Genomic DNA, 19,447 nt, shown 5'->3' with positions numbered 1-19,447 from the left:
AAACGTAGTTGTACCCTTCGTCCTATCTCCAATTATGTTGCTGTTTCTCACCTATCTCCTTCCCATCGACAATTTGTTTCGTTGTTATCTTCTTTTTCTGTTCCTAGGGATGTCCAAGAAGCCCTTATCTCTCTAGGTTGGTGTCAGGCGATGGAAGAACTCTCCACTCTAGCTCATAATCATATGTGGGATCTCACCACTCTTCCCCTGGGTAAGCATACTGTAGGATGTAAGTGGGTATATATGGTCAAGTATTTGCCTGATGGTAGTGTTGAGAGATCGAAAGCTCGGTTGGTTGCCAAGGGTTATTCATAGTTATATGGTATTGACTACACAGAGACCTTCTCTCCTGTTGCCAAGATTGGTTCTGTTCGTGTTCTAATCTCCCTAGCTGCTATACATGATTGGCTCTTGTTTCAGCTTGATATTAAAAACGCTTTTTTGCATGGTGATCTTCTTGAAGAGGTGTATATGGAGCAACCACCCGGGTTTGTTGCTCAGGGGGAGGATGGTAAGGTGTGTAGGCTCAGGAAAGCTATCTATGGACTTAAATAGTCTCCTCGTGCTTGGTTTGACAGTTTCAGTGAAGTCATAAAGAAGTTTGACATGAAACAGTATCAAGTTGACCATTCAGTATTCATCTATGACTTGATGCGGGGAAGATTTTGTTAGTGGTATATGTTGATGATATTGTTATTACTAGTAGTGACAGGCCCGAGATTGACAGGTTGAAAACATTTCTACATGATCATTTTCAAACAAAAGACCTTGGCAAATTCAGTATTCAGCTATGATTTGATGCGGGGAAGATTTTGTTAGTGGTATATGTTGATGATATTGTTATTACTAGTAGTGACAGGCCCGGGATTGACAGGTTGAAAACATTTCTACATGATCATTTTCAAACAAAAGACCTTGGCAAATTGAAATACTTCTTAGGGATAGAAGTGGCAAGGTCCAAGTATGGTATTAATTTGTGCCAGAGGAAATATGTACTTGATCTATTGGAGGAGACAAGCTTATTGGGTGCCAAACTAGCGGAAACACCCATGGAATTGAATGTTAAGTTGAGCAGTGATACAGGTGAGGAGTTTGAAGATCTAGGAAGGTACAGAAGGTTGGTGGGCAAGCTAAACTATCTAACTATCATTCAACTAGATATCTCATTTGTAGTGAGTGTGGTGAGTCAATTTATGCAGAATCCTCGGGTTCCACATTGGGACGTGGTCCTAAGGATTGTAAGGTATTTGAAGGGAGCTCCTGATTGGAATGGATCTATATCTGACAGAAGGTCCACTACAGGTTATTGTACTTTCCTTAGGGGTAACTTGGTGACATGGAGGAGCAAGAAGCAGATCGTGGTGGCAAGAAGTAGTGAAGAAGCCAAATACAGAGCCATGGCACATACAATTTGTGAACTAGTGTGGCTAAGAAATCTCCTATAGGAGATTGGGTACTCGATTACCACTCCGATGAAGCTATATTGTGACAGCCAAGCTACAATTCACATATCCTCTAACCCAGTTTTTCATGAGAGAACAAAACACATAGAGGTTGATTGTTACTTTGTGAGAGAAAAGGTTCTTAGTGGAATGATAAGTATAGCATATGTTAATACAAGGAGTCAATGGGCAGACTTGTTCACCAAAGGGTTGAGTCGGGCAAGAGTGGATTACATATGTAACAAGCTGGGACTATATAATATATACTCTCCAGCTTGAGTGGGAGTGTTAGTGTCAAGTAAAGAAGGGTAGAATAGTCAATTTAAGTTTTACTAATATGGTGTTATGTCTTTTAGTGAGTGCTGATGTGTCCCAACTTAAGTAGGGGCATAAAAATCTTTTTTCTAATCATGTTAGTAATCTATATATCCTGGCCGACCTAAGGGAGAATTAGAACTGTTCTCTTCTCTTGGGTTCAAACAGGTTTTTTCTTCTTCTTCGATTTCTCCTCTTCTTCTCTCCCTCTCTCTTTTACTTCTTTTCTACATCAAGTTAAGATCTGAAACTGAAATCGTCACGCTCCCCATACAAAAAAACCTTTCCTGCCCCAGTTCTTGTTGACTGTCAGCTACTGAAGTAAGCTCCCTTGGAACCAACCTTCTTTGTAGAGGAAAGGTTGAAAGAATGTTTCTAGTCTTGCTGAGGTGGTGGGCTACCTGGGCTACTTCCAACAACCACTACTACTTATGGTTGTTCTAATAGCTCATACCTATATATTTTATTCTTTTATGGTTGAAAAAATTCTTTACTGTTTAGCAAAAGTGGGATTTTCAATCTACTTTTTAATTTTGTTTCCATAGTTTTGATTAGTATCATTGTATGTTTTACATTTTATTGAATTTTAGCCTTTTTTTAGGGGAGTTTAAGTAGTGATAGGGTAATTCTTTTCGTAAGCATTTAAGTCGACAGAATATTTAGCTATTGGTCTATACATATTAGCAAGAAAAAAATCAATTATTGTCATCATCATCTAATCCGTAATCCAACCATATGGGGTTGGCTACATGAATCCTATTTCACCATTTTGTTCTGTTTAATGCCATATCCATTTTTAAAGTATGAGTGCTTAAATAATTTCTTACTATTTCAACTGATGTCCTTTTCTGGTCTGCCCCTAGCTATTCTAGTCCCTTCATCTTCCCAAGGAGAGAAGCATTTCTACTTCTCAATCTTCTGAAACCTAGACCCTTCCCCTTTTATTCAAACAGACTAGATCCCAATTAACCAAATGGTCTCTTTTAGTGTCCCCTGGATCCCACAAGAAGTCCCTCATTAATTTCTCCACACCTCTAGCAACACTAGCAGGGGACCTAAAAATTGACAAATAGTAAGTGGGTAGGTTAAAAGAAGACCTTATCTGTGTCTATCCCCAAATTGGCGTATACTTTACAAAGCTAATAGGAAGAGTTTTTATCACATACTAATTTCTTGTCCTTTTTGTTGTAGGCATTTGGGGTGGTTTTTTTTTTTTTTGTTTGTTTGGGTGCAGGTGGAACTTGTGAACAGAGGTGAACAGACTTTTTTTGTCCAACCACTTTTGTGTGGCCTAGAAAAAGGGACAGGGTTATGTGGAGATGTTCAAGGGCATGATCTGGACAATTTGGGAAGAAAGGAATACTAGAATTTTTTTTTTTTGGATTAGAACAATGGATATTTTCTCTCATGTATCCATTGATGATATATGGAGGAATGGGATGAAGTGGAAAAAAGTTCAAAAAAGAAGCCGATATCTTCTGTTTGGGCATCTCCCCAGGAAGATTTTATCAAATTGAAATTAGATGGTAGTAGCCAAGGCAATTGAGGTCCTTCTAGAGTGGGGTGTGTTTTTAGAAATAAGGACAACCATGTTGTTGCATTGCTTTTGGGCCTGGGGGCATGGCAGACTTGTTCAGGGCTGAATTTCTTTCAGTAATTCAAGGGGTACAGAAAGATAAAGAGTTGAACTTGGGAACTTGGACAAGTTGGTTATTGAAGGAGACTCAACACTAATAGTGGGATGGTTAAAGAAGCTAGATTCTGTAATTTGGACTTGCAGGGTTGAGATAAAGAAGTTTAACTGGTTAACTAACAAGATGACCTTGAGGATTCAATGGGTTAGAAGATCGGCTAATGGGATGGCAAATACTTTAGCCAAGCAAGAGATAACTAGGGATCAGTTGTACTGGCTCATATTGATCTGTAATCTAAATGTTTTAAATATGTGAGAGGTTGCTTCTATTGATAAAAAAATGTGAGAGTTTCACATCTTACTCCTCTCCTAGAGATTCTTGTATTGCTTGTTTATATTGATATCTTTCTAATAAAAGTTTAAAGTTATTCATCAAAAAAAGGGTAGGTTAGCCAAGGTTGATTTTATTAGTATGATTTTGCCCCCCGAGCAGCCCAAAACCTCCATAAATCCCATCACCATTTCCTCCATATTGATTCCACCTATATAGCTTTTACCCAGGTTCTGAAAAGGCGGCATTAGAATCTTTAAAATTTTCACTCCTTCCTCCCCAGTATCTTAAAAAAGATTATTAATGGATTAGTGAACACATTTAAGTAATGGATTAGTTTCACAGCTTTTCTAGAGATACCCAGTAGGACCTTTGATTGTTCAAATGCATATAGAGTAAAGTGAACACATTTGTAGTCATGTTTCAACGTGGTAGGTGGCCTTCCTGAAAATTGGACGAATGACAATTTTGGGTCCTATGGCCATAGAACTAAGCATTTTCCTTGAATTATTTTTTTGATAGGCCTTTTCCTTGAATTATTCTATGCTCTTGTGCTGTTGTTGGCTTTAGAGCTACAATGATATTTTGGTGCCATTTTATTTTCTTTATGGAATCCATTATTATAAAGGTCAAAAGATCAGATTGGCTTACCAGGGGGGGGGGCATTATTGGGTATTATTAAACTGCTGCTCTATTCTGAAAAAAAATCCTCTGCTTTCAGTTATTAGATTATCATTATACCATGCAAGCTATCGTGCTGTTGTCTTGAAGAAATCTCTCATAATTGCTATTCTGTTGCTGCATGTTTTCAGAAGTGGCTCTTCATTAAATTATATGAAGGTATTATGTGGTATATCTCTTCCGTTACAAATGAAATTGTTACTAATATACACTTGCTATGAAACAGGCTTACTTCCCTGCAATTTCTCAACCTGAAGGGTTGCCTTTAAAAGTCCAGGATGCAAAAGGCAAGGAATGGGTATTCCAGTTCCGTTTCTGGCCAAATAATAACAGCAGGATGTATGTTCTAGAAGGGGTTACACCTTGTATTCAGTCAATGCAGTTGCAAGCAGGTGATACAGGTATTTATTAACTTAAGTGGAAACTAATTCTTGGGAGTTGTTTCTAAGACACTTTGATTGGCCTTGAGTTAAGTTTTTCAGAATTCCCCTTCCATGCTTCTGTTCATCTGTCGGTAATAGGATGCCGTTATCATCTACAAGTAGCAGTTCAGCACTCGCATGCCACATTGTGCCAGTTCAGGAACCTCATAATCATTACCTGTACCATCATTATTTTAGTCTTTAGATTATTTTGTTGGTAATGTTGGGATACTGCTACAATACAAGTTTTCTCCCTCTTTGATTTCTAGTTTATGCTAAAATTTCAACTTTCTTGTGTAATTTGATAATATAACAGTGCCTTTCTTTGAGTTTTAATTGGGTGGAAAACTCGTGCTTGGATAAGGTTGCAGAAATTGTAATAAAATGTATGCTAAAGAGTCTGGCTTTGTGAGCTAAAAACTACAGATTGGAGACAAATACAACAACAGTTAGAGATGACCATTACCCAATTTTTATTTTAATAATTAAGTAATTACTGATGTCTTGTGCATTTGAATCTAGTATTTGGGATCATTAAAGGTTGGAATACGTGAGAGGATATGGTAGCTTTCCATCCTAAAAAGTGATAATTATAGCTAAACAAACTTTATTCCACATCAGTTGGGTACAAAACTTGCAATGAACAAATGCATTACAAACATAGATGGTCATGTCCATGTTCTGTACTCCAAGACTTGCCTCTTTGGAGAGAAAACTTGATTGGAAAATTCTGTAATTCATCTGCTCCTGCTCTAAGGAGTCCAACATGGGATTTGGGAGTTTGGCACTAGTTGGCTTGGGGCGACACATTACTTGGGCAATTGAAAAAGAAATAAGGTCTCCATGCAACACTGGCATGATATATTATCCATGAGTTTTATTTTTCTTGTTCATCTATTTGGTTCCATTTCTCCATTTTTGGCTTGTTTTTTTATTAATATATAATTAACTTCCTCAAATTGTAATTGAGAGTTAATTTTCTTTCTCAGTAACATTCAGTCGGATTGATCCAGAAGGAAAACTGGTTATGGGATTCAGAAAGGCTTCTAGTGTTCCAGCTGACCAGGTATAGCATCATAAAGTAGTCTAGTGTCTAGTTTTCATTTTGAGATCGTAATATGGAGAATACCACTGATAGTTCATTCCAAGGTTCAAAGTATTGATACGTATCATGACGGTGGCTTCCCGATACACCCCTACAGGGGTTGTATCAAGTCAGACCATGGTTCAGAGGGTAGCCGGGACTTAAACTGACCCCTCTGAACCAGTTCTGAAAAAAATAAATAAAACATGAAAAAAGCACCGATACAGGCCGATAAGTATCGACTTATGTCGATACTTTGAACTTTGGTTCATACAACTGCTTCTTTTGTTGCCAATCTTAGAGTTGCAATTCTTTGATGTCTGATACTATGTCATGGAAGCACTTTGTACTCCTTATTTGCTGAACTCAGTTGGCCTGCACATGTGAATACTTGATTTATGCTATATGGGGTCAGATACATGAATCTTGTTCTGCCATTACAAGGGCCATTACCCAATGTTGGTCCCAGCTATCTGGGGTCTTGGGAGGGGTAAACTAGATATGGGCCTAACCTATGGATTTTTTTCCTTTTCCCTTTTTTCTTTCTTTCTTTTTTTTTTTTTTTTCATAAAGTGGCCACTCTCAAATGTGAACCATCATTCTCATACTTGTTCAGTGTCATATACATTGTTAAATTATGAGCCTTTAAATCATTTCTTACTACTTCAACCCATGTCCTTTTTTGGTTGCACCTAACTCTTCTATTCCTTTCAACTTGTAACAAACCACTTCTTACTGTTGTTGCAGATGGTCCTCTCTAGACAACGAAACCATCTTAGTCTGCTTCCCTTCATTTTATCACCTATTGAAGCTACTCCTAGGTTATTACAAATAAATTCATTTATGGTTCTACCTATAATTAGTTTTTTCCCAATGATTATTTCATTGTTTATTTAACATAAAGATTTTTTTGATCAGTAAAAATATTTTATTAATATCAATTTCAAGTATTACAATAGGTGGGTATTTCCACCTTAAAGACAGACATTATAATTTATAATTTTGCCCAAAACATTTGGTGCCTTGCTGTCCCTTGTTTGGCCAAAACACCCGCCATCCCATTTGCTGATCTTCTCACCCATTTAAAGACAACATTCAGCTCCTTTGATATGCTTTCTATTTCCCGAAAAGTATGTCTATAGACCTATGGAATTTGGGAGCTACATCTTGTCCGTGAAACTGAATTGCTTAGCAAATTTGAACCCATGGAGTAACCCACACAGTGCTAAAACCTTTCCTTCTGTATCTCTGAACACCCCTCCCAGCCCAGCTGCAACCTGATTACCAATATAGCTCCCATCAAAATTGAGTTTAACAAAGTTGGTTGCTGGGGGTCTCCATTCCATATTTACTCTTTCCTTGGCTTGAGCCGATAAAGCCACTTCCTTCCAAGTTCTCAAAATGTCATTTGTTGAGAAGCCTTGGAAATCCTCCAGGGTCTTCACCCAACCTAACTACCAACATAAGAATGAATCACTAAAAGATAAATCTTAAATTTAGAGTTAACTGTAGAAATCCCTGAATCTTTTTTTTTTTCTGGAATTCCCCGAGTCTGAGGCCTTGTAGCTGTGTCAGATTGAGTGAAATTCTGTGAAAACACTATGCAAGTTAAATAATTTATAAATCATTATAGTGAATTATCAAGTATTAGAAAATTCACAATTCATGTCAACATTTTACCCCAAGAATTTGAGGCTTTTTAGTCACATATTACTGATTTGACAGAGGGAAGAGTCCCCTCAAGTGTCATGTCTGTATCAGTGTCTATATGTGCCTAATCCAGATGTGGTGCCCATTTTCTTTTCTTCCCATTATGAAGTTTTCATGTAACATGGATATTAGTCGACCATTATGAAGTTTCTTCCCATTCTCTTTTCTTTTTCCTTTTTGTGGTGGGAAAGGGAAAAAGAAATTAAGTTGCCTAATTGTGCATCATCACCAGCACCAAAATAATCACCTCTGTGGGAATACATGAATCACATGGATTCTATTTCTGGGTATCCAAGTGTACATGTTTAAAGGATTCCAGGTGACCTAGATCTCTTATGATTTCTCTTATTTCAGCCATATGCATACTATTAATCAGATAGGGGATCAACTGAGGCCGTGTTCAATTGTTTTGGATTTTCTTGAATAAATTCCAAACATTAAATAAATATAGAAAGACCTAGAAGGATGAATTTACCTTTGACACATGGCTGGGGCTGTTGGAATGGAACTTGCTTTGTGAATATAGATAAGCATCAAATCTGAACTGCTCGTTCAAATGGACACGTGACTTGTCTAACTCAAGAGACTGATGCTTTGGTTAAGACTGGAGTAGCTAGGGAACAGCTTTTATGGCAGACTCCAGGCCCAGGCACTGATCTAAACCTGGGTTAATGCTAACGGAATCATTGGATTGTCAGCTTCATGCTCTTGTACAAATTCCTTGCATCCTTCTAGATACAGAAATGCCCTTCTGTTCTGGATTTAAGAAAAAGGTGATGTGGCATGGAAGGTAGTACTACTGTTAGGAGTGCACCATGCTTTTATGTTGAAGCTCTCAAAATTGCTTGTACATTTCTCTTTGATTTGTGATTAGGAGAGTAGAGGCCAAAACTGGCTTTGCCACATTGGGATCCTTACTTTTAAGTACCAACTTTAGTGATAAGTGAGTTTCATATGGTTCACAGGCTTTTGTTTTAGCAACTGGATGGGTTAGGTGTGGGTTGTGTTAAAGCATACACTTTTAATCTGTAAACCCGTTTAACACAAATTTTTGTATAGCCTAACATGATTGTGACTTAACCTGCATCAGCTGATCTGAGGAGATAGAGAGAATAGATGGGAAGGATAGGGGCAGATTATTACTTTTGTTTGTTTGGGATAGAGAGCACATCAGGGGTGCTACCAAACCCAAATCCACCCATGTAAACTCAATTTTCTGGGTCTTCAACCCATATGGAATCCACTAAATGAAATCTTCATATCCACCTTCTTGTAAGTGGGTCAGTTGAACGGATTTAGACAGAAATTGCTACCCCTGTTTAATATTGGTTTGTTCTAGGTCTTCTGCTTCATTAATTACTCATGCCTACCCATTTACAAGTTTGTTCTTTGTGCAGTATAAAATAATGTTTTTGAAAATTTACTAAATTTTGTTTATGTTATATTTTATTGACAGGATAATCAAACACATAAATCTGGGAGTGGTATCTCTGCAAATGGAGAGGTTAAATAGAAAAACTAAACTTAAATGTTTCAACTCTTCTTCATCATTTATAGGGTAATTCAAAATCAACTAGTTATTCCTCAATCAACCAGGTTAAATCAGCAGATCCAGCAAGCACTTGGTCTAAGGTTGATAAATCAGGATACATAGCAAAAGATGTGCCTGGAGCCAAGGCTTCTATCCCAAGTAAGAGGAAAAGCAGCACCCTTGGCTCGAAGAGTAAACGCCTACGGATTGAAAATGAGTACTTGATAGAGCTCAAATTAACATGGGAAGAAGCTCAAGGACTGCTCCGCCCACCTCCTAACCATGCACCCAGTATTGTAGTAATCGAGGGCCATGAATTCGAAGAATATGAGGTATGCCAGTTTCTTTATCAGTAACTCATAATTGTATTATTGACATATGAAAGATATACAAACTATGCTACACCGTGGTATGTGAGACTTTCTAATTCATTTTTCTATAAAGTGTCAGACCATTGCTGCTTGCCCCTGCGATGGTACTGTCCATGTAATGTTGCTTCTTCCTGGAAGATGATGATGCCACCACCGACCATTCTCTTAGGATATCATTATGAATCAAGAGAATTGCTCAATGGTCTTGATCCGGTCAATGACCCTAATTTTTATCACCCCAATTAATTCTCCTTTAGTTTGACTTTTGTTTGAAGCCAACCGCTTGGAATTGAGATGAGGCTTGGATGATGATGAGTTTGGATTTTGTTTGAAAGTATTCTGTGTCTGGGACTTTGTTCTTCCCAAATTATCTATAACATGGCTGCTTTCGTTCATTTCCACATGATCTTTCCCCTTCTCTTTCTTGGGAAGAAGAAAGTTGGCTGAAGTAGTGTTTTTATATCCTGTTGTAGGGGATATAAAGTAAAATTGAACTTTGATGGAGGTGGAAGGGAATTCAAAGGTTCTTGGGCGAGATGTAATAAACATATCCCTTGGACCCTCAAGAGTGCTTACAGGGAAGTTGAAAGGTTTGCAAGAGAACTAAATGCTAATTTCAAGTGGGTTAGAAGGTGTGCAAATAGGTTAGTAGCTGATTCCCTTGCTAAACAAGGAGTGGAAAGGCAACAGTTGTTTTGAGCTTCTATGTAACCTAGCAGACATACTCGGGATGATTTTATGGTCATCAAAGTGTACTATTATCTCTCTTATAATTAATTGATCCAATAAACTTTTGCTGATAAAAAAAAAGGCCGTGGACCCAAAATGGAAACTGATATACGATGGTTTAGAAGACATTCCAAATGATCTTGGAAAAGTAAAAGGAAGATAAAGAAGAAATAAGAAAGCATCAAAAGCATAGGTAATTGTAGAGGAGATGGGCCAAATGGCCCATAGACTGTCACTTCATGTTATGTTATGTTATGTTTCTCTGTTATGGGCCTTATTCTGGGCCCATACTCTGTAGTGTTCTGTTTTTTGTATTTTTCTGAGTAGTCCATTATGTAGCAGCTTCAATTAGGGTTTCGGCAAGCCTTTAAAAGTGATCTGACTTCAAAGAACTCAGATTGAGTTGAAATAATAGCAAACACAACAACACACAAACTCAGTTCAGAACTGACAGCCGTGAGAACCAAGTTCGGTGGCAGCACTTTCAAAGAGGAGAAACCCTGGTTCAAGGAACAATCAGCAGGCCTCCAAACAATATGTATTCTTGGTTCCCAACAATAATTTCCCAAGGAGAACAAAGAAAACAGTCCACAGTACCTAAGATGACCTTTTACAAACACTATGTATGCAACAGTCAACACTTCACTGTTAACAAGCAGAAATCACTTCAAGAACACTTTGTCTAGGTCCAAGAAGCAGCTGAACTAAAGTAGAGGCTTGTACCACTTAATTTAAATAAGTTTTTCAGCAGTTTGGAAGCCCAATAACAGCCGAACAACACTTCCAGAATAACCCAGAAATCAATACAACAACAGTAGGCCGAATGGAGGTGTGCTTTGAATGCTTTAACAGTCCTCCCAAATAACAAAAAAGAACTCAGCAAAGAACTGAGAAAACAACTTACAATATCTCTGGTTTGAACTTCAAACCAGGCCGAACTCTTTGCTCTTTGAGCTAGCTTCGAAACCCCTTTTCTTTGATTTCAAATCAGGCTGAAAAAACTTGCTCTCTGGTTCCTCCTGGTCACCGAACCCTTCTCTAAGTGTATAGAAACTTGGGCATCCTCCAATGACCTCCAAGAACCAGGCGAATGACTGTAAACATTCAGCCCTAGAACCTCTTCATGCAGTTGGCTGAACTAGAACCACATGAGGGACATGCCAAGTAACGACCCGCTCTGATACCAAGTTGAAATACAATCATTAAAGTATGGGACTGTGCTAGAAAACCAGAAAAACTAACAAGAGAAGATTAAAGAAGGTTAGAGAAGAAGAGAGAGAGAGAGAATTGCGGCAAGGAGAGTTAGAGGATGAGGTGTTCGAACTTAACCTCCCTCTAACACTCTAATACTCTTTTATTAAGTTAATCTTTGATAAATTATAGAGAGGCCCTTGAGTGGGCAGAAAAATACAAAAAACAGAACACTACAGAGTATGGGTCCAGAATAAGGCCCATAATAGAGAGAAACATAACATAACATGAAGTGACAGTCTATGGGCCATTCGGCCCATCTCCTCTACAGTAATTTTGAGAAAATAGGAACCTTTTGGGTTCATTAGATCAACGTCTTGATTTATTTAGTGTTATATTACACATTTGAGTAGTCAATACTCAGGACTTCTCAGGTAGAATCTAACAAAAATGGCCAAATTGTATACTTCAGTTTTATGACTCTCTTTCATGGCCTTATATAGGCTTTTTTCTCACCTCTAAAGGCTTATATAGGCTTTTGCTTTTGTATATATATAGAATGCAAAGATGACATTTTGGCTATTAGAGTTTCTGAACAAATTTCTAATAGTAAAATCACCTTGAGAGCCAGTCCCTACTAAGGCCTCGTTTTGCATCCTTGTAACTTACCCGGTTAAGGGAACTTACCCAGGTAAATGTTTCATGGGTAACATTTACCGGGGTAACTGCATTTACCCATGTTCTTTTGATTTCTAAGATTCCAAGCAAGTAAAAGAATGTCATTTTTACCCATAAAAATCTAATATAAAAATGGTTAATGTTGTCCCTTTATGCTTTATAAAATTTCTCCTAGGTGGGAAAGTTACTTACCCACCTAGGAGATGGGTAAGTTTTACCCAAGGAAGTGGAGCTTATTTTACCGTAGGGCCCATTAGTAAATGTAAAAAGAACATTGTAAAGCTGGTCAATGGGAAAAAGATACCCATTGACCAACTTTCCCAAGCTTATTTACCACTAAGGGGGCGTTCTTTTTTTGGATTTTGAGAGGGGGGAAAGTAGGTCAATGGAATTTTGGTTCCCATTGACCAAGAATCCCATGTTCTTTGTTCAGATTAATGTGGGGACCAGGGAAAGTTTATTTACCCATCTCCTAGGTGGGTAAATAACTTTCCCACCTGGGGGAGAAAGTTTCCAACACTTGAATGGGACAAAAATGCCCGTTTCAATATTGAATTTTTATGGTTAAAATGGTCATTTCGTAATTGTTTTTACTTGGGTAAGTAACTTATCGAAAAGCAAACGGGGCCTAAATGAACAGGGCCTAAAAGTCCTAAATTGACAACATTATTATGTAGAGAGACTAGTGTGATCTAGAAGTTGCAAATCATTTTGCATGGGCTGAAACTTTGAAGTATAAACACAAAATCTACTCTGATCAATACCTGACTAAAAACATTTCTCTTGATAGAAAAAATAGGACAGGATTCATGTAGCCAGTCCTAAATAATTGGGATCAAGGCTGAGTCGAGTCAACCATCAATGACCAATGAAAGAAAACTTTATATCATTTAACTTATTCAGGTAACTTAATTAATAAAATATGTACAGTAGTACAATGGGAAAGTAAAGAAGGAAAATCAGAATGCTGGAATTACAACCATGATCTCTTTGTGAATACAATGTGAAATTCCCTTTTGCCTACCCTTCATTGGTAAGTCCAGTTTACAAATCTGCTCTGTTTACCCCCTCTCTTGCCAGTCCATTTTCTAGGGAGTTTGCTGATCTTCTAATTCATCCAAATGAGATATTCACATTGTAAGTTAATGATCCAATCTCCAATAAAATACACTTGTAAAGCCAAGGAACAGTTACTACTCTATCATCCACCCTATTACCACTTTGGTGTCTTGTCTTCCTCTGACCTTGCTAGATGCTAGCTTTAGGGAGGTACTTAGCCTCAAACCTTAAAGCATTGAGTGAAGCTCCGCTCGAAGCGTTTTTTTTTTTTTTATGATAAGTACTCTTCTTAAATTAAGTTGTCATTCCAAATTGATCTAGAATAGACGTTCAACATATCTCCCATATGATTTTAAATGTGCTTCCAACTTCTGATATCCCCTGGTTGCCCAAGTTGCAGCCATCAAAGTTTAATTTGATGTATTTCAACAGGGGAGGAGGTTCCAAACTATACGAGGCAAATTTCTTCTAGATGCAGTAGCTGTCCCCATGGACCAATTCCTGATTAATTTGTTTGTAGAATAGGATCTAAAATTTTCCATTTTCTTCAACCAGTGCACAACTATATTAATGATGAGATAACAAGTATAACTGATGAAGCACACCTAGGGTCAGGTAAGGTGCAGCTCACAAAATGAGCGTTGCTTGTGAGCTATGTGTCCTTTTTAAAACATTTGTCTTAATTAGCCTTTTCAAGTGCAACAACTGACAGCAGCAAGAAAAAATCTCTTGTATGTTTAATATGATTGTCTCTTACAGGAAGCACCAGTACTTGGGAGGCCGACAATTTTTGCAACCAATAATCAGGGGTAATTTTCATCCTTTTTTTCATTCTCATATGTTTGGCTAAGAAAGCTATTTTCTTGGTTACAGTTGTAATTTTGCTTATGGCTGGTGATTATTTTCTTTACTATCTTGCTATAGAATTTTTGTGGGTATTGTAGAATTTGCCTCAATAATTTTCTATAATATTAATTTCATAATATTTGGTTGGGAAGGTAACACTTTATTGTTATTCAGTTATTCCTTGGGAAAAACGTGCAATTATATGATTTGACTTCTATACATAATTGGATAATTATTCACCTATATCATATAAGAATGTTGGTTTCATTTAAGTCATAGATTTAGTTAGGGCTGTGAACAGATTCTGAAAGTTTGACATCTGATCCTATTAAAATTTGAATCTGATTATATCATAATGTATATTGATTTAATATAAATATATAATTTTATATATTGTGAACATAATAAATTCTATATTTCATATTTATATTAATTTATTATATATGTTTAAAAAGTAAATAACTTTTTTTTGTTTGCTTAAAAAAATGAAGCTGAGTTGGATTAAATCTAAATCCAATCCATTTACTGTCCTAGATTTAGTTGAACTCGAAATGTTTAGATGCTATATCCTTCACTGAATTTGCTGTTTTGCCAGAAATATTTTCTTCAGGAAGTAGTACTGTAGTAAAAAATAAAATTTACATGTATACGAGGAATACTGTACAAAAAGTTTGTACATGTGACCATCTTTAAGGACCCCCAAAAAATTCCACAGCCAAACAAAGAAGCCAAAAGATCATCTTTGCTCTCTAGAAAAATTTTGAAAACTATTTAACAGAAGAATTTTACAAGACTTGAATACTTTGCTTTCAGGATACTTGATTCGTTAACACAAAGAAAGATGACAAAGACTCTTGCATCATGAGAATTCTTCTGCCAATAACATTTCATAGGAATATGAACATAGTGCTATTCTTAGCATAAGAGTAATATTGTTGGCAGCTCATGTTATCACTTATCACTTGTTGACATTGCTGCGTTTTTGCATCTACCATCCATAAAGCAATTGAATGACATTTACTCATGTATTTTGATACTTTCTATTTTCTGTTTTATAAATGCATGCTGAATAAGTCACGCATTGAATAAGTAACTTGTAAACTACCGATGTAAAAAGTGCATGCTGGCATGGATACAAACAAATTGGGCACAAAGAGTTTAGATCTATTACATATGAACATGATGTTAATGCAATCCAGACTTTTTAATAGTGCTAAACTCTTTTTGTTTGCTTGTTTGTGGTTTTTTTTTTTTTTTTTTTTTTGGTTACAGCATCTCAAGTTTGTACCTCCTTTCTCATTAAGAAACAGTTAATGCTTTTCTTTTCCAATCTCAAAACTTCATTGGTTTTGTATATTTTCTACAAGTGAATGCCAATGCTACATTTCATCTATGTTAGTGATAAGGTCCAATGGGCTCAGTGTGAAGACTGTTCTAAGTGGCGTAAACTACCCTTTGATGCACTTCTTCCATCCAGATGGACCTGTTCCAAAAACTCATGGGATCCAAAAAGGTATGCATTTCGAACATAGACCTTGGGCAATTCATATTGTTTGTCAGGCCAATTTGGTGTTTGTTTCTTATAGGAAATATCATGGTTTCCTTCCCATATTTTCCCCACTTAAGCAAGTTTCCTTGTTTTGATTGGATATACTTTAGACCATTGGTTTCTAGGATGGTGCATGGGATCAAACTGTTGGTTAGTTTAAAAGAGATGCTATTTCCTTTTCTATGGACATTGATTCTTTGATGCATGTCCATAATTTAAGATAGATGAGATTTAAGGGAGTAGGAATATCTCCTCTTCATAATTCCCGATATTATGTTTTGGGACTGTTGTCTCCTTTGGAGATGGGTGATGATAATGCACTAGGGGTTACTCTGACCCTGATCTTGTTGAAATTAACCCTGTTCCTAACCTTGTCCATCCTCTTTGTTATATGAGAGAGAGAGAGAGAGAGAGAGAGAGAGAGAGAGATGGAAACCATAACCACTGTTTGTACTTTTGCTCAGATGCTTGTATGTGTTTACCAGGTCTTGTAATTCAGCACAGGAGTTAAGCATGGAGCAGCTTGAAGAGATTATTTCTTCTGGCAAATCCAGTAAGTAGAACCTGTTATGCATCTTTGTATTTTTTTCTTAACTATTTATCTTCTACTGCCTAACATATTTGCGGCAGATTTTGATCCCAAGGAACCTGTTAAAAGCTTCTATTACTATTTTTTTGTAGACTTGTACTGCATTCCCAGACTTTGTCAAAGCCAGTAGAGCAATATTTGACAAACTGTTGTATCTATGACTTGGCAGCTGCTTCCAAGAGAACCAAGGCTGCCAAACAAGACAAAGATGCTGTTGAAGCATCAGATGGGCTTGACACTCTTGCAAACCTTGCCATTATGGGAGAAGGTGATGCACTGCCTCCATCTGCCCAGCCAACTACAAAGCATCCTCGCCATCGGCCTGGGTGCACATGCATTGTCTGCATCCAGCCTCCAAGTGGGAAGGGCCCCAAGCATAAACAGACATGCACATGTAATGTCTGCCTGACCGTCAAACGCCGCTTCCGCACCCTCATGCTACGGCGGGAGAAGCGACAATCGGAGAAGGAAGCAGAGACAGCTCGCAAAAAGCAGCAGCAGATTCACCTACCTAAGAAGACAACTCAGGAAGATGATCCACCAGTGAGCAGTAATGCAAGAAATAGCAGTCCAAACCAGAAACAATCAGAAAATGGGGTTTCTGAGGAGGATTCAAACAGGAAGAAACCCTCCTGTTCACCTCTTAAAGGCCAAATTGATCTGAACATCCAGCCAGAAAGGGAGGATGAACCACCTTCTGTTTCAGAATCTGCCAGTATGCTAAGGATGATCCAAGATGCAACTGACATGTATCTGAGGAAGCAGAGACTTTCAAGTTCAGCCACCAGAGATCTAAACGAAGGTGGTGGGGATGGTGCTGGAGCAGGAGGGGACAAGACTGATGGTATTTCCCACGGAAGTAATCATCTAGAAGTTGATGCCGACCATCCTATCACTTTATCTATGTCCATGTCTGCACCAACATCAGCAACAGGCTAGATTCTTATCAATGTTTTGCAATATAATATTGAAGATATGCACAGTGGGGGCGGTTCTGTGTAAATTCATTGACATCTACACGGGGTGCTCCCTTAACCTGATCCACATCCACAAACAACGGCTTCCCATGTACATACAAGGAAAGAGAGGATTTTGGAGAATATGGTAATTTATTGATTGTATGTCTTGTACTTCTTTTCAACATCAAGAGACTGGACAGCAGGATAGAAGCTCTACATTTTTTTGGATGCTGATCTTGTTGTCTGCAGGAGAAGGCGAGGGTTTTCAATCCTTCAAAACAGAGAAAAGGAATGTTTCCTGTTTACTCTTTTGAGCTTCATTGCATTTATGGTTTAAGTTTGAAAACCATGGTGATGCTGTTACTTTTTTTAGCAATCAAACTACCTATGAAAAAATCCATACAGAATTCGAAACTTCGAATATGGAACGACTTGCTCTATAGTATGTCGTCTTATTGATAGATGAATCGTTAGACTGGACTTGCAAGTCGGTACAATACAAAAACTAAATGAGAAATTTTTAGGCTATGGCCTAATTGGTCAGCATTATTATATCATCCATGCCAAACACCAGGAATATCTTGTGGGGCTAATAGGTTGTCGTTCATTATAACCATGCCTCAACAAGAACCACCAAAAATCAGTAATTGGTCACTTGACCGGTTCCATTTCACCCAAATATTGTCTTATAGCCAAAAACCATTGATTTAATCATCTAACTGTTGATTTGAGCCATCGAACAACTTAAACTGTCAACCCAGGCAACAGTTTTGGTCGTTTTTTTATTTATTTTTGTCAGTGGGATCAGATGGTCATACTGTTCGACCTGGGAAGTAGACCCAGAATGGTTCCTTATCCGATCTGGTTTTATAAACCTTGCCTCTGAGTGTGGGTGGCTCTAAAAATACCTCCTGATGTTTCATGCGGACAACAATCACAAGGCATTATTCTGGACTTGATTGAAGGGGAGGTGGAAAACGAACAGGAGGTGATGGGAAGAGAAAGCGAACAGGAGTTTCAGGTGGTGAATAGATGGACTGGGTTGGATATTGAAGCAAAGAGGTTTCTCCTGGAAGGTGGAAAATCTAAAAGTAAGAATCTGCTAAAGGTAAGAGAGGGTAGAAGGGCGACGATAATTCTTTTTGAGGAAGCTGCTCACTGGTTGAAAGGTTTGATCGATGGTGTACTCCAGTCCATAAAAACCGTAGGGTGGAGGAATGTACTGGAACTGGAAAAGAAAAAATATGAAGTGGAACTCAGATGGAATAAGAAAGGGTGGTTCATCACTATCGTACAACACTTTGGTGACCAAAAGCAAATGGTTTGTATATCGGAAGGGAAGCAAAGTCAAGGCTATTTGCGGAGGAGTTGCAGAGTTTCCTTGCTACGGCTAATCACCTGCAAATAGATCAAGAAAAAGAACAGAGCAGCAAAAAGGATATCCTTGAGTCCTCTTTCCAGGCACTGAAGCAAAATTCTTTTAGCTGCGGCAAGGCCGTAGTGTTTCCAAACAGAGGACTAAAAGTTTGGGTTGAGGTGGAACTGGACGAATGGGAGAAGAAAATGGTGGTTTCCACCAGTAAAGATGTTCAAGACTGGAGGAAGCTGTTGTATGAGGTAGTGAATAACTTGCAGATTGACTCGGAGGTTACTTTGGAGCCATTTTCAAATCAGAAGGCAATACTAAGTGTCGGAGATGGTGTCAACAGGGGATTCACAGCTTTCGAGTGGGAAGGGGGATTGATTTATGTTCAGAAATGGAAACCCTTGTGTAATGAGGTGGAGCCATTCAGAGGGAGCTTCACGTTGAAAATGTTTGGACTCCCGTTTCATCTATGGAATAGATTAATCCTAGAAAACCTGGTAAAAATGCTGGGGGGAGTGCTAGAAGAATGCAACCTACAGGATTTTCGAGTAGTGGAGGTGAGAGTTAAAGGGGTGGAACCAGAATCGATCCCAAAAGGTGTTCGAAATCTTTGTAGATGATGTTTGGTACAGAGTATGGTTGGTTTCAGAGATGAAGGTGGAACTTTGGGGAAGAAGAACCGAGGTTGAAAACGAAGGAGACGTGGCGGGTTTGATCTCGCATGGCAGACAGGTGTTGGTGGGTTTGAAGGCAGAGAGGCAAAGACCTAAGGAGGAAGCTGAAAAGTTGCAACTGGAAAACCAAGACTCACGTAAGCCATTTAGAGCAAAAAATTCAAAAAATTTTGAAGCTTCTTGAAGGTGGGGTGGGGGGCTCGAACCTCCTTTGCTGACGTGGTCAAGAAGAGGGTTGGACCATATAACATGCTATCGTGGGCTGGAGTATCTGAACCGGTTACAGG

At 38.1% G+C, this 19,447-nt stretch overlaps 1 protein-coding gene across 1 annotated transcript in view; it reads left to right on the top strand.

Moving 5' to 3' along the window:
* LOC148877907 (B3 domain-containing protein Os07g0563300-like) overlaps positions 1 to 17,466 on the top strand; it is a 32,199-nt gene extending 14,733 nt beyond the window's left edge. Inside the window, exons 7-14 of the mRNA XM_088946334.1 lie at positions 4,629 to 4,803; positions 5,814 to 5,890; positions 9,075 to 9,122; positions 9,215 to 9,481; positions 13,937 to 13,986; positions 15,423 to 15,536; positions 16,058 to 16,125; positions 16,331 to 17,466. Of these exons, the coding sequence (XP_088802460.1) occupies positions 4,629 to 4,803; positions 5,814 to 5,890; positions 9,075 to 9,122; positions 9,215 to 9,481; positions 13,937 to 13,986; positions 15,423 to 15,536; positions 16,058 to 16,125; positions 16,331 to 17,100 (1,569 nt within the window). The 3' untranslated portion in view covers positions 17,101 to 17,466. The remainder of the gene's footprint in view (positions 1 to 4,628; positions 4,804 to 5,813; positions 5,891 to 9,074; positions 9,123 to 9,214; positions 9,482 to 13,936; positions 13,987 to 15,422; positions 15,537 to 16,057; positions 16,126 to 16,330) is intronic.
* The last annotated feature ends 1,981 nt before the right edge of the window (positions 17,467 to 19,447 follow it).

The sequence above is a fragment of the Nelumbo lutea genome, chromosome 1 (genome assembly GCF_056320005.1).
Source record: "Nelumbo lutea isolate HS-2025 chromosome 1, American lotus-T2T, whole genome shotgun sequence".
NCBI classification, from domain to species: Eukaryota; Viridiplantae; Streptophyta; class Magnoliopsida; order Proteales; family Nelumbonaceae; genus Nelumbo; species Nelumbo lutea.
This window is presented reverse-complemented; position numbering and strand designations above follow the sequence as displayed.